Source organism: Antrostomus carolinensis, unplaced genomic scaffold (assembly GCF_000700745.2).
Source record: "Antrostomus carolinensis isolate BGI_N321 unplaced genomic scaffold, ASM70074v2 scaffold8997, whole genome shotgun sequence".
Lineage (NCBI taxonomy): Eukaryota > Metazoa > Chordata > Aves > Caprimulgiformes > Caprimulgidae > Antrostomus > Antrostomus carolinensis.
In genome coordinates, this window is record NW_010328009.1 from 4,157 (window position 1) to 19,586 (window position 15,430).

Genomic DNA, 15,430 nt, shown 5'->3' on the forward strand with positions numbered 1-15,430 from the left:
GAGATAGAGGAGAGGGGGCCAAGGAGGAGCAAACTGTGCAGCTGCTGTTGCCTCTGGTAGCTGAGGAGCACATCTGCGGGCCAAAATGTCAATGCTCACCCCTGTCCTGCAGCCCCCGGAGGTGAAGGAGTATCTGTCCAAGGGTGAGCGCTTCATCAAATGGGACGATGTGAGTACTGGGGATTTTGCTTTGCTGGATTGTCTGTTGGTGGTGGGGCAGGTGCCGTGTTTTGGTCAGGGTTTGTGGGAGCAGGTGTTCCGCAGGGGGGTCGGACACTGCCTGTGAGCAGTGATGGCTGGATAGGGAGAGTGAACTGAGGAGAACAGGACAGCTGAGGGCTAAACACAAAGGTTGTATGTGTCCGGGGTCAGTGATGTGGCTTCTCTGCACCTCCTGTTGTTGTGGACGATGGAAGTTGATGGAGTGTGGCACTGGCTCTGCGTGCACAGCTCCTCTGCTGTCCCGTCCCTGGGACGCAGCCCTCAGGAAGGCAGTCACTGCTGGGAGCATCCCTGGGGCAAGAGGCACGCGCTGCGTTCGGACGTGTGCGGAGGAGCCTGAGGGGCAGGATTTACTCCTGAGCCGAGCGAACTCTCCGTGCTTTGCAGATGGAGAGGAGATCAGGCTCCAAGTTGCTTCCCCTCAGGGCCCTGTCGCTGGAGTGGGTCAGAGGATGAGCCGTGTCCTCCCACGCCTGCCTGGCTCGGGGGTCTGTGAGCTACCGAGTGCAGCGGCCAAGCAGCAAGGGGCCTGTGCTCCAACAGTGCTGCAGAAAGCTGCTTCTCTCTCCATCTCCGTGTCCTCTTGTACCTTCAGAACACCTGGTCTGCAGTCTCTGTTTGCCTTTCATTGTGAGGGGAAGAAAAGTGTGGAACAGCAGAAGAGAAATTAATTTAAATGTAATAACCCCCCTCCTCACTTTCTAAGAAGGCAAAAGAGTATTTCCTCTAATACCCAGGTAGCTGAGCAGGGGGACAGCAGCTGCCCATCCATTGTGTCTGGACTATGGATTGTCTGCTCTTGAGCATGAACGTTGATAAAACGGGGCCCCCGACAAGTTATGATTGTTCACCAAGATCTGGGGGAAGCATTTGATGTGGCATTGCAAAGGAGATGCGTTAGAAAGAGCCTCCAGCAGCGGCGCAGGAGGGATTTGTGCTTGCTTTTGTGGGCGTAAAGCTGAAATAAACTTTTAAAGTCTGAAGGCAGCGTGTGCGGGGGAGGTAGATCACTTGTGTGCAGCATAAGCAGGGCTGGTCCCCTCAGAAATGAGCAATGTAATACACAGCTGAGAGGATGGATGCTGAGGAGTACAGGTTGGAATGTCGCTGGGCAGTTGTCCCACTGGCTGTACGTACACAGGAGGGTGACAGCAGGGCATGGGGAGAGTGCAGCCTTCCCTCTGTTTCCAGTGGGGTCACGGCCTGCAGAACGCTCTTGTGGCTGCTTTGAATTTGAACAGGGATTTGGTTTCTGAGAATAACAGCAGCCAAACTTGTCTAAAGTTCCTGTTGACTTTCTATGCTCAGTCCTTGGGGACCACTTTCCCAAAAACTTGGAGCTGTTTAGTACTTCACTGGGAATTCCTGGGATAGTTAGGCTCCTTTGAAACCAAAGATGAGTCAAGTTGGGCTTCCAAGTCCTGCCAAGAGTTTATTTGCTGCTGCGACTATAGGAGTTAGGGAGCTCGTGTCCTGTGTGGATTTTCCCCGAAGGCTTATGGATTTGTAAACATTCCTAGAAGGTTGCCTCTAATTACCAAGTAGTTTACAGACTTGACCTCCAACAATAACAACAGCCTTCTCCACAAGTGGGCTGTTCTGGTCACATTGCTCCGTCTCATCATGCTTTCCCACTCCATGGTTAGATCAGGCTGCAAAGGATGATAGCAAGAGCTCCAGGCTGCAGGATCGCTGCTCTCTAGAGGTCATGGGCCTGTGGTTTTTTGTCTTATCTTTGAATTGACCTGGCCATGCTGTGGGTAACAGTTTTGAACCCCTTCCATGATATCTGAGGCAAAGGAATGAAGGTAGATCAGACTGGTACATCACACTGTACAGTTTGGAACTGGAGCCTTCACTGTACTTACCAATTTCTTGAGAAAAGCAAACCCATGCTTTTTCTGTAGTGCCTTCCCCTTGTCATGTCTCCTCTAGAGGAGGTGCAGTAGGATCTCTGAATTAGTTGCAGCATCTTGGAGTAAGGAGCACTTGTGTAGCATCCAGCAAGATGGGGCTGCCAGGCAGACTAAAGAGGTGAAGTCCTACTACATGGTTGGTGGTTTATTTCAAGAACCAGCTTGGGAACCCTTTCAAAACCTCAAATGGGGCACAGTGTAGTAGCTGACCTTTTGAGCAGATGCATGTGGGTTTGCCTCTATGGTGACTCTTAGCCCTTGTAGTAGAAGCAAAAGTCTTTGTAGAGATGATGGATTACAGGAGTTTGCCAGACAATGCTTGTTTTCTGCCCTAGAGTTGAACTCCACAGTGTGAGCAGCAGCTAGTTGGGCTTCCAGACCATCTTCTGTAGAATTTACCTTTTCCTTTGTTGCCAGGAGCCACCTCACAGGAGGGTCTACCTGCACCCCACAGCCATCCCCATCCCTGGTCAGGAGCCAGCTGTCAGCAGTCCTTAGTGCCACCTCAGCTTGCTTTCAAGAAAGCTGCTGTGTGGGAGATAAGGTTAATCTAGAACATGGTACAATACTAGGTAGTACTGCAGTGCCTGTTGTGCTCTCCATGGCTTGTGGCCGTGTGTCCAGGGAGCTAGCCAAGAGCTCTGGGAACATGGGCACGATGCTGTGCAGATCAGCAGTGGCCTGGGTAGTGTGAGAAAGATGGTAGGAAGTAAAAGGAGAAGGTACTGTGTCATGGGCAGCTTACAGTAAGGAAAAATACTGGATCTGGTCCCTGGAAATAGACACACTCTAGAGTGAAGTTTGAGTTCAGTAACAGACTGAAGAACCCAAGGCCAAGCAACAAATACAGCTTGCAAATTCCATTACTAGTTTCATCTCAGTAGCTGGGTATTTGTATTTCAGTTTCTTGGATTGAATTTGAAGCCGCCTTAGAGATGGCTGATGACCTCAGGATGCTGTCTTGTGTGGCACCAGAGGTCAACTGCAGTGAGGAGTCATCTAGAGTGAGTGAGCAAATCGGCTGGGACCCCAGCAGAGGCACCAAGCATCCTTTATCTTGTCTCCAAAGGGCTCGAGCTAATTCATCTCTTAGCACTGGCTTGCGCGTGAGATGGGGAAGGACGTTGTCTTGAAAACACCAGTCAAGTGCCTTTAAGTGAACATGCAGCAGCAGGGTCATTGCTGAGAGGCAGAGCAGCCAGCAGCCAGGGAAGGCAGTTCAAATTAAACTCTTAATGGTACTGCAGGTACTTTGGTCTCTTCATGTCTGGTATAGAAAGCTCCAAGAGAGTTGTTCTAGGGAAATGCACAGCGTAAGGTGAGGCTCGGGCTTCAGCAGAGATCAGCTTCCCCAGCCTCACACTGTTACTCTGGAGATGTACTAAAATCATCTGGTTCATTTCCATAAATCAGAGGATGATTCACCCGACTGGGTCTATATTTGAACTGGGGACCTCATGTCCCGTGATGGGTTCTCCAAGTCACGTAAGGTGCTAACCTTCTTTCTTCTGGTTTGGTTTTTTGGTCAGGAAACAGCAAGTGCTTCTCCTGTGATTCTTCGGGTGGATCCAAAGGGCTTTTACTTATACTGGACCTATCAGAACAAGGTAAGTGCTGAGACTTCACAGCTTGGTCTCCAAATAGCCAGGTCAAGATTGTGTGAGATTAAAACACCACAAGTGCTGGAGTTCTGTACTCAAAAGCAGACTACCACGTGCATTCCACTTAGGAGGAAACTCCCCACAAAGGACTTGGGAGTCTCATGCTTATTGAGTGACATATTTGTCTGCACAGTTCCAGAAAAGGGCAGATTAAGCTGCAGACATGCCAGAGAGATGAGCATGGCCTCTTTGTGCTTGTCATGCTGGCGTCTCACACCTGCAAAGTTCATTAGATGTGCTTCAGAGGACTTCAGAGAACACCAATATCCCTGTCACCCAGCACGCTAAAGGATTCTCCCAGCCAGTGCAGTGGTGCAGCTGGAAAGAAAATGGCTGGACGTATGCAATGAAATGTCTGGAGCTTCAGCTAACGTGTCCCTCGTGCAGCTTGTGCTGTAGTTACCTGACGTGTTGGGGTTTTAGAAATCTCATTTCTAAAATTAGTGACCATAGCAATGTAGAGACTACATCAAGTCTGGAGTGTGAGTTGTGCTTCTCTCAGGCCAGGGTGGTGTGTGCACACTACCAGAGGTAAACCACAGCAGGAGAGGGAGAGGCAACAAACTGAGGAAAGAGAATTCAGTTCCTGGGTGATGAGTAGCAACAAGGAGTGGGGAGATCTGGCTGACTGGAGGTGGAAGGCTGGGCTTACTTCTGCTTTCCAGAGCAGAGCTGTGGTTCAGCTCTGCTTCCTCCTTGTGACCTACATGCTGAAGAGGCACAGTAGATAAAGAGACAGAGGCAGTAGTCCTGCACAGCGCCCTGGCCAAGAGACCTGATGTGTTCTGGTGAGCTCTGCCTTCTCAGAAGATTGTGCCCCAGTGCCAGTGGGGGCAAGGCACTGCCATACAGTTATATCCTCTGAGAACACAGTGTGGTGAGGTTGGGGACTGTCACTTCCCTCTAGAAGATGGGCTCTCAGTAGTGTCTGTCACTCTCACTCCCATTTTGAGGTCTCCTGGCAGTAGAATTGTTGCTGTAAGGGGTCCAGCCAGGCAGCAGGAAGAAGCAGTAGCACTGGAGGAGGTGCATAAAATGGGGTGAGGGGAGCTGTTGTCACCCATCAAAAGTGAGATTGCACTGGGTTAGTGGTACGAGGGACTTAATTACCTGGGAAAGGGGCTGGAGTAGGGAAGTGTTGCTGACATGAGGAAACCCAGACTGGAGCGGTGTCTCATTCCTGGAAAATGCCATTGATTATCACCTAAAATAAACTGTCAACAAATTTGAGAGCCACAGTGGAGCAACAGCCTGTTTTTCCTCCTTGGGAAGCACTTGTCTGGCATCTTTCCTGTCCTCTGAGGGAATCTACTGACAGTGTGAGCTGACAAGAAGGGTGGTGGGCAAATGCTGGCTGTCAGAGGGAGCTGGGATGGGCTGGTGAAGGTCCTGTGCTGGGTGGCATGAGCACAGCCATGGGAGGAGATGGGCTGATACAGAGCATGGTGTGGTATGGCCAATAGTTTGTGTGGTTTATTTAATCTTTGACTGACTACCCTGAAGATCTGCTTGTCATGAACAGCGGGGAAGAAAAACTGCACTGCTTGTTCACTAGGGATTTGGAAAGGGGTGGTATTAGGAGTGAAATTTCCATCCCACTTGACAATAAATTGGGGATACAGCCAGAAGACATGGTATCCACATTGTTCTTTATTGTGGTCTTGGAAAATAATATTCTCTGCTGCAACCAGTCTAATTTGTTCTCCAGATCCATGGTGAGCAGAGGAAGGAAATTCAGGTTGGATATTAAAAGAACAAACAAAATAAACATGACAGCTAGCCAGTAGTGAGGCTGTGGGGTGGGCTGCCTGGGGAAGGCTGTGGAATGTGCTCCATGGGAATTGCTTCAGAACAGATTAGGTGTAGGTTTGCTGGGAGTGAGTTGGGGAGAAGCAGTCCTGCCTGCCTTCCAGCTCAGCTGCTCTGGGTTGAATGCATGGAGGCAAAAGACAGGCAGAGAACATGAGTGACAGGAGGCTCTGGGTTGTATTAACCCATGGGCTGTAGCTGGGGTAGAGTTTTGTTAAAGGAATTTAACTCAGTTACACTGAGGTGATGGCCCAACTCCGAGTTGTAAATAAAAACAATCCTAGAGTTACCCACCGAGTTAAATTCCTTTAACAGGTTTCCCCATATAAACATGTGTGCATGTCATACACTCCCTCTCAGGTTACCCACACCGAGCCTCTGGCCTCACCCTGAAGGGGATGGTGTTGCAGACCACCACCATGGCCTCTGCACTAGCCAGCCCACCAGCCTGGTGTGTCAGTAGCTGGCATTCCCCTGTCTGCGTTGTTCCTGGTGGGAGGGCTCTTCCCCAGCGAAAGGCACTGGCTGAGACCGGCTTTGCAGCTTCTGCGGGTTCTGTAATGGATTTCTTTCTTTCCTTCTTTGACTTTCTTCATCTTCCTTGTCTTTACTCTGTTGTAGGAAATGGAAATTTTGGACATAACCAGCATCCGAGATACCCGAGCAGGGCGATTTGCCAGAATCCCCAAGGTGAGTGCATAGCTTCATCTCTGCTGGTTGTTCATGTGGAGAGGCAAGGCTGTCCAGGGCTTTGGCGTAAGCTGAGGCAGTTTACTCTGGCTTTTTGTTACAAGAGGATGGAGAGGACCTTGCCTCCTTACATCACAACTGTGTGAGTATAAAAAAGCTGTCTTTACTCTTGTCCCTGAACTCCCCAGGGATCCTCTGTGCACCTAAAAGGCAGGCAGCTCCAGACTATGGTAAATGAGCTTATTGGAAAGAATATGCCAGAATGTGGGAAAACAGCCATTCCCCTTCCAAAAGACCCGTTTTCTGTTGGGCACAGCAGCTGTGTTCTCTCCCTTGCTGTGCATCTGTCTGGCTTTAATCATGGCCTGGCCCTGGTGTTCACTGAACTACACTGGGAAGTCCTGCAGGAGACTGTGATGCTTCTGCATTGAGTCACCAGAGCTTCTCTTGTGCAGAGATGCACAGGCTGGGTCAAGGCAGCTGCAGACCTGTAGTTACAGTGAGATTCCAGCGCAGTGTGTGGTGGGTTTTTTCCTTTAAATGGAAGAAAATGTAGTTTCAGAAAAATTAGTGTTTCTTTCTCACCCCCCACCCCCCCCAAATAATTTTAAATATCTGCTTGCAGGGTGGCAGACTAAGGGAAGCACATGATTACGGCCTTGTTCTTGGTTTCAGTTATAATTTAAGTTTCCTGCAGCAAAGTTGTCCTTGTTAGGACTTCTTTCTGGGTCTGTTTTTTGTTTGTTTTCAACTTTTCCGTGTATGGAAAAGACAAGCAGAAAATTGAAATAAAGCTTGAATGTGAAAACAAAGGAGTAAAGATAACAGCTCCATCTGGTAACATCGGTGATTCTCAGTCTGACACAAGGGGAAGATTTTGCAATATATACTGAGAGACTTGAGCACCCTCTTTGCGTAAGTTTTACAGCTGTTTTCTTAATGCTCCTCTGAAAATGTCTCTTCAGAGCTCCCCGAGACTGATCTTTCTCAAAAGAGCATAATGATGTGGGCACTGAAGGCAGAGCTCAAGAACAGCACCCATCTTGCACAATTCTTAAAAGTCATCATACCTTCTGAGAAACTGCTTTACTTCTTGGAAATTCATTAGAATGAAACATATTTGAGTTTTCAACAAGCCTAAAACTCTGTCTGCACCTTGTTTAGTGGGAATAATGTCTGGAAAAAATGCTCACAGAAGTTTCTTTGTTTTAAATTGAGAGAATAAAATACTTGGAGCTGGTAGAGCTGGGTGCTACACTCCAGACAGACTGCAGTAAGGAAAAGGCCAACTTAAAGGAGAGGCAGGAGACAGTTTTCTAGGCTGTTAAACTTTCAGGAATAGCCTGTTTACAAAATGAGTTCAGCTTTGATATAGATTATAAACTGATGGTGTAAGCACTGAGGCCACAGGTGGATGTCCTGGTGGCAGCAGCCAGACTGGAGAAAAATGTACTAGATTTTAGCGATTAGTTAAGGAAGACTAATTGGAGACTACCAGGAGGAACATGCCAGCACATGTTTCAGTGCAGTGTCAGTTGTCTCTAGACAAAGGAATTTCTGCTCAAATAGCATCTTCCTGTAATGACTCTACTCACAAACAAGGAATTACCCTGGAACCAAGGCCAACCCCAGTTTTTAAGTGCAATTCACAGTACAGTTTTGGGATGACTGCATTCCACAGCCAGAGAAAAACTGAAATTACCTTTTAAAAGGGGTTTTTAATAAAAGCACAAAGAAGTTTGAGAAGAGAATGAGGAAACTCATGAACAGTATCAGGGTAGCAAAAAGCAAAGGAGGAGGGGAAGCAGTGGCTGTGCTCCATAGTTAGCTCTTCAATAAAATTGGAAAGTGGCCCTTGTGGTTCCCATCATAAGCAAAGGCTCTTAAAGAACAGAACAAGAGAGGACATCGCTGTGGAGAAAGTACTGCTGGAGAATAAGGAAAAGGTCTCTTGAGAAGAGGGAAAACCAGCAGACTCCAGAAAGACCAGTGCTTGGGCCTGTGATGTGCTGTGGGTTCAGATGTGATCTGCAAAAGAGGTGTGTAGAGAACAGACAAAGTTTGCCAATGGCACCAAGTTACTTGGGGTAATAAAATGAGGGCTGGTTTGTGGAAAGACCTTGAATTGCTGATTGACTGGATAAGCTAATAAGTGATAAAATTTAGTACAGGTTAAAATCAGACAATGCACACACACAAAAAACCCTATCCTAACCCTCTGTAATAACAGGCTCTGAGTTGACTGTTGCTACTCAGAAACAAGGTCTTGAGGGTATGGTCCATAAAAACATCACCTCAGTGTTCAGTAGTATTTGCTCAAAAAAGTTGTGTTAGGAATTATAACACACCCTGAATGCACCCGTGTTTCTGTGCATTTCCAGTGTCCTCATCTCAGATGAGATAAAGAGCTGGAAAAGGTGTGGAAGAGCAGAAAGGTGAAGAAAAGAATGAAATGGCAACTGTAGGAAGAGCATCTGAGAAGGCAGGGACTGTAGTCTGGCAAAAATAAATTAAAAAGGATGAGGGGAGATGTGGAGGAGTGTCGTGGAGTGCTGTAACACTGGGAGCTGAGTGGAGAAGGTGAGCACAAAGCACTTACTCAGTGTTTCTTCCAGTGTGAGAGCTACACATCCAGTGGAATTTTCCAAAGGCAGGTTCAGCACAAGCAGAAGGAGGTGCTGCAGGTTTACACCTCCTGCTGCTGCTGTGGGATCCCTTCCTGTGCAAGCCATGAAAATGTACGCGAGTTTAAAAAGTCAGGACAAGAAGGAAATGCCCTTTGAGGGTTAGTAAGTGCAAGATGATGCCTCTGGGTTAGGAAGTTACTGAATCATCCATTGCTGGAAGCTGCAGAAATATGTCAGGGAAGTATCATTGTGTTTGGCCTGTTTTTGTACTTCTTCACCCCAGACATCTGGATGGGTCTGTGGTCTGACCTGGCAAAGCTGCCGTATTCTTGCCATTGTAATAGGCCAGAGCCAGTCCTGGGAATTGGCTACAGCTCATTTTGTACAAACAAAGATCAAGCACCAAGTGATTTATTAAGTATTCTCAACAGGCAGAAGCGATGCACTTGATGACAACCTCTGCTGTGAAAATCCCAAATGCTTTTTGAATTCTGCATTTCTCAGAGACCCATTTAAAATGTCTCCCTTTTATTTCAGGGAATTTTCTGGCATTTCTATGACAACATGCAGTAAAGTGCACTAGGCTGGCTCCTTATTCACCTTACTCTTATGGGGTGATGGGAGGTCTTGTGTGGGCACTGAAATGGCCCTTGAACCAAAATGGTGGGAGAGATGTGCCGTCCAGTCCTGGAAATTTCTGATTTACACAGGGCTGTACTAGCCACACTGCTTCTGCAGGGTTTGCCTAAGACCCTCAGTTGTGTGTTCAGTTGGCTTTCCTGAGCATAGAATTTGCTCAGAGGAATGCAGAAAGCAGTGAAAATTTGTTAACATGAATCTCCACACCCTCCACGGAGGGCAGCTGTGTCTGGTGCATCGTTAGGTGTGCGTAGGTATAAATGTGAAAAACAAAAGGTACAAATATGAAAACCCGTGTGACGAAGCAAACAAACACAGAAGAATGCAAAAGGGTCCTGTCTCCCCTGCTGCCAAGCAGTGGCTTGGAATGGTTGTGGGAATAACTGCTGAAGTGAATCCAGGCAGTTACTTGTTGCACTGGCTGGAAGGGGAGGAGAAGCGGCTGATGGATGGTATTTGAGACAAGGAGAACGAGATCACAGCTGTTGGAAGAGCTTTGGGTAGTACCAATAGCAAATCAAGCGTCCTTCTCCCCTCCTCTCCCCTTCCTTGTAGGTGGTGCCGTAGTAAATCCCCAGCCTCTGTGAGGCAAAGCTTGGCATCTGGTTTTGCTGCTGAATTGTGGCTGAAGGAATTTACAAGGAAGGAAAGTGCTTTCTGGAGAGCACCTGCACTGTTGCTTTCCTCTGCAAGGGACTGTGTGCTTTCTGGCTGCAGTTCAAACTGCACGAGGGTGGAACGTGCCCGGAGTTTTTTGGGCCGGTGTAGGTGAAATGAGTCTCCCTGCTGAGGGGTGGTTGTGCTGTGGATGTTGGGAGTTACCTGCTTTCGCTTACACTTTCCCGCTGTTGCTGAGTGAGAGGTTTGGGGTTTTTCCTTGTAACCTTTCTAGACACAGCAAGAAGAGTAACACCAAAGTGCCTGTGCAGAAAACCACTTCTGAATATGTGGAGCACATATGTGCTCCCTGGCCAGCACAGGCCACAGCATTGTCCCTGCAAGCTGGAGGCAGGGACTGGTTGGTGACACTGCTGGTGTTTAGGGAGTAGAGAGTCATCATATAGTGCCCGGCAGAGTAAGTGTGACACCGAAAAAGGGACAGGGCGCTAAGGGCTGGCAGCAGAAGGAGCCACCTCCAGATGAGAAGGGGCACTGCTGTTTGCCCCAGAAGGAGCCAGTTCCTGGAACTGGACCTGCCTGAGGGTGAGGGACAGCCCTGCTCTCCTGGAGCACAGGCTCTGCCCTCTCTTCCTGCCCCCTCCCGAGCCCTCACGTCCTGACATTAGCACATACACAGGCACACAGCCCTCGCGTCCTCCCGTGTGTGTGGGTTTCCCCTTCTCGCCACTTTTGCTTTATTTTCTTTGAGAGCTCCTCAGTGTTCTGCAGTGTTTTTTCTCCATGGAAATTTTTTTTGAGACAGGGCAGAATGAACTTTGGCACGAATTCAAGAGTAATAAAGATAAGATTTAGCAGGGACTTTGAACATAAATGAGACAAGATAAAAAGCTATTGAATGTAGTTCAGCAGCATGCCAAAGCAGATCAAGATGTTATTTACAGTGCAGTTCTGTGTTTTCCTTTGAGTAACAAGGCACAATAACGGCTGTTCCCATTTTGTTTTTTTTCTGATGTACCAAGACCCCAGAACCCTGACAGAGAATATAATAATTAGGACTGAAATACTTGATGTTTAGGCCAGACTGCTGGGCTGTTGGCTTCATCTTGGTTTTGTTTAGACATTTCAGCAGGCGTTGGCTTTGCAACAAGCATAATTTTTCATAAAAACAGAAGTATTTTCTGACTGTCACGATTATAAACCAGCTTCATCCTCCATGTGCATTTTGTTGTTCTTGAACACAGAGATGCAGACCCTGAACTGAACACGCACATGGAAGAAAATCAGACCAGAGTATTTCACACGTCATATTTTGGGATGATAAAGTAGGAGTGAGCGGTGTTTAGAGCCACCAGTGCAGGGAGCACACACCGTGCAGTGGAGCTGAGCAGGGGGCTGAGCCGAGGACTAGAGATGCGCTGTGGCTGGGCAGTCCTTGTGCTGCATCACGGGCTGCTCTGGGGTTGGCATGTATCTCAGCGTTACGCTGCAGATTCAGCAATGGGCGTGAGCACAGGATGGAACTGAACAGACTCTGGTGTTCAGGCCTGCAAATAGAAGGGTGATGATCACAGAAGCTGTATGGAGCCAAACGGATCTGTGTGCGTGCAAGAGAAATGCGAATAGAAGCTTGTGGCTTGCAAAGGATTTGTAAATAGTAGAGCAGGGGCCGAGCAAGGAAACAGTCACATCTGAATGGTGATGGCCTTTTGCCACGCTGGGCCCTCTCTCTGCATCTTCCATCTTTCTGCAGTGTGAGCTTGTAGATCGCAGGGACAGAAGCTGCTGAGGATGCAGAGCCTGCGTCTCTCCCTGGCAGTCTGTCCCTGCTCCTTTCCAGAATGCCGCAGGTTATTTTGTGCCTGTGAATCTGTGTGCTGCTGCATTTTCCGGTTCTTTTAGATAAGACAGCAGCGAGAGCAGAGAGTGCTTCATCTGCTTGTTCTTTTTCCTGCCTTGTCTCACTGAGCTGTTTGGCACAGAGACAGGCTGGTCCCCGTGGTGCAGGCGGTGGCAGGACAGCCCTCCCTGCTTCACAGCAGTCACAGTCCCATGATGGAGCAGTGCTGCTAACGGGGACGTGAGCCTTACCTGCAGAGCCAAAGGCATTTGAATCATCTTAGTGCTGCCTTTCCCTTCTGGCAACCAAACAAGACCTTTCTTCTCCAAAGAGAAGCCTTGTTGTCAAGTCCTGTGTTCTGATGCCACAAGCTGCATCATGTACTGTGTTTTGTGAAGGTACAAAATTGTCTGGGCGTAGTGAGTGCCTGCAGCTGCGGCAGGTCCCCGCTATCATGTGGCTGTGTCTCCTTTCAAGTTGGGAAAGGACTGTCTCTCTCTGTCGCTTGCATTGGGTCTGGCCCTTTGCTTATATTTGCATGAGAATTTGCTTTTCTCTGGACTATCAATCTGGTTTGTACAGATGAGGATTTTAGGGAAATCAGGAGGGTGGGAAGTGAAATGAAAGCTGAATCTGTATTTCAGCCACTCTGCCAGTGGGTTGTTTTTCCTTTGCTTGGTGGGGGTTTTTTTAAGTGGATTTGCTAAGCATGTTTCCCTTCCTCTGATTTGCATGGCTCATATGGTTGTCCTGCTTTTCACACAGCAATTCCACCTGCGACATGACACTAGAATTCCGTAGTGAAGCTGCAGCACCAAGGTGTTAAAGGAGCACAGGTTATGAAAGAGCTGTGGTGTCTGGTTCTGTGCCCTTGGACACAGTCTCTGGTCCTCCCTGACCATCTTCATTCAGTGTTACACCAACATCACTGCGTTTATCCCATGAGGGGGATAATCCCCACATAAATTAGGCAGCACAGAGTAAGAGAGTGCCTTGCTTAAGGCCAGGCAAGTGGGAAAATGTGACCCTATGACCCCTGTTTTGTTAGGTCCCTGACAAAATCATCCTGTCCTCTCCCCACTGCAGTTTGCTTCTCATAAAATGAAGCTACCGACTTCACCAAGGCATTAGTTAATGCTGATGGAGGACATGGCCTATAAGAAGCAGCACAGGCAAAGCTAACTGTGACCAACAGCTTCTGAGAAGGTGATGGGCTCTCAGGCTGTGAGCATGTGTCAGCTCTGTGTGGTGGGGCACAGGGAGGTACAGGCAGAAGCTCTGATGCAGCGTTCAGCTTGCTGGGGGTGTAGCCTGAACAGAAACGGCTGCTGGAGAGCCGAGCGACACCAGCTTGCAGAGAAGGAAGGGCTGGGAGGAGCCGGTCTGTAACAAATACAGGAAATGAGTTCAGCATAAACCACAAGTTCTCTATTGTCTCAGCTTCGTATGATTTACAACACCAGAGGTAAGGAAGCTGAACAAATGCCAGGGGGTTTGCAAGATGAAGTTAAAATCCTAACACGTTGCCACTTCTGATGAAAAGTTAAAGCTCCATCAAGAAGTTGCTGTGAGCGCGGAAAGGAGGTGTGGGAATGTGGGTGCTGCTCACTTCTGCGAAGGAAAACTGCTCACAAAGCAAAAATGAGCCATTTTAGACATTCTCTGACTGTTTGAAAATAGGCAAATCTTCTGGGAGGCTGACTGCCTTCCCCCTTCTTTCCCTCCAAATCCTCTTGGATTATACAGGTTCAAGAGTTCCCCCTGCGGAGAGTTGCTTTTATGAAGTGAGAGGCAGCAGTCAGGTGATCTTGAGTTACAATCCAGCCCATCCTGTTTTTCCTAAGGATGCCTCTTCACTACAGATGTATCAAAATTGCAGATGCTCCAGAAATTTGGAAAAATGTAGTGGAAAAAAAATCTGCAGAGTTCCTTATAAAATATATATGCAGCTCTGTGCGTGACATGGTGCAGACTCATAAGGATGCCTGAAGCTGAGCTGGTTTGGAGTTTCTACTGTTAGAGTCCAATGTAAAGAGAAAATTCTGGGGCAGAAATGGGGTTGCTTCTGTTTGAATCATAACAGGGTGCAAAGAGATGGTTGCACATGGGGGTTTTCAGTTGGTTTGGGCTAAACTGAGGCCTGTGGAAGTCTTAAGGTCAGGGAGTTCACTTTCTTCAACTGGCAAAGATTCAGACATTGTCCAGTTAGTACCAGTTTAACAAATCACTGAATGTGAGCTGAGCTGTGCTCTGAGTTTATAGCAGACACAGAGGTAAAGTCATTTAGCTGACTCCGCTTTGCTGAAGTTACCAGGGGAGCTGAAGCGTTGCGGTATCGCTGATGCTTTCACTGGTGAAGTGCAGTAGCTCAGTCCTGTGTCTCGCTATAGGTTGTGCTCAGATTCCAGCTCCAGTTAAACTTGAGTCTGACCTGCTGTGCTCACAATCCCTGATGGTGAGTTTAGCTTCTGGTTTCTGAAGGAGCAGGTGCTCTGACAGCCTCTCTGCTTTGATACGGGTTTATCCTGTGCTTTAGATAATGAATTGCTGTGCTTTATTCCAGGACGTGGGAATTTTATCCTCTCTTTATAAACAGCGACTGTCAGTACAACTCCAGGACACCTTGGCTTAGTGATGCCTTATGTAGGAATGCAGAAAATGCTAAATATTTTAAAGGAATGCTATAAATACTTTCATGTGGTGATGAAATCCAAGTATGACTAATCGGATGAGCCTTATACTTAACAAAACAAATCTCTGGTGAGCCATTGCTGTGGGATACTGCAATTGCTATGGAAATAAACACTGGTAGCAACTGACAACTAGCAGAAAATGTGACTTGGAGGGAGGGAGCCCATCTCTCCAGGGACCAGGTCTAAAGCTGGTAGACCTTCCAGATCCCAGACATCATCTTCCTTGTGGTGGAGGGAGGTTATAGCAAAAGGTATCACACTAATGTAAAAGACATTCTCATGTGTTTTGACAAAGGGCTGTCTGCAGGAACCTCGTTATGCGCCTCTGGTACGAGCAGGCCAGATACTCCTCTGCTTGTCTGCAAGTTCAGGCCCAGGTTTCAGAAGGATTTGCTTTAAGAGCAGTCTCCAGCTTTTACTTTTTCAGACCGAAACAGCATGTTTGTGCAGTGATGTTAGTCACAATATTTTGTTCATGGATGATCCAGGTAATGCAGGCTCCAGAATAAAGACGAAAAACAAGGAAAACTAAGGAAAGGAAGATTGCATTAAACAATTTTGCAACCCTTGAAAAGCTTGCTGTGAATGTTTGGAATGGGTCCTGTTTTTTTCAGGAACAGTTTGCCTCGTTCTTCCTTCATCCCCATCTGTTCTGTTTCTTTTGTAGTGCCAGAAGCTCCGAGAGGTTTTTAACTTGGATTACCCTCACAGCACC

The 15,430-nt window shown here is 47.7% G+C and overlaps 1 protein-coding gene across 1 annotated transcript in view; it reads left to right on the plus strand.

Moving 5' to 3' along the window:
* Positions 1–85: 85 nt before the first annotated feature.
* The window catches only part of PLCB2 (phospholipase C beta 2), a 40,411-nt gene continuing 25,066 nt past the window's right edge, over positions 86–15,430 (plus strand). Inside the window, 4 exon segments of the mRNA XM_029085984.1 lie at positions 86–169; positions 3,668–3,745; positions 6,230–6,298; positions 15,383–15,430. The exon segment at positions 15,383–15,430 is cut by the window's right edge and continues 6 nt beyond it. Of these exon segments, the coding sequence (XP_028941817.1) occupies positions 86–169; positions 3,668–3,745; positions 6,230–6,298; positions 15,383–15,430 (279 nt within the window).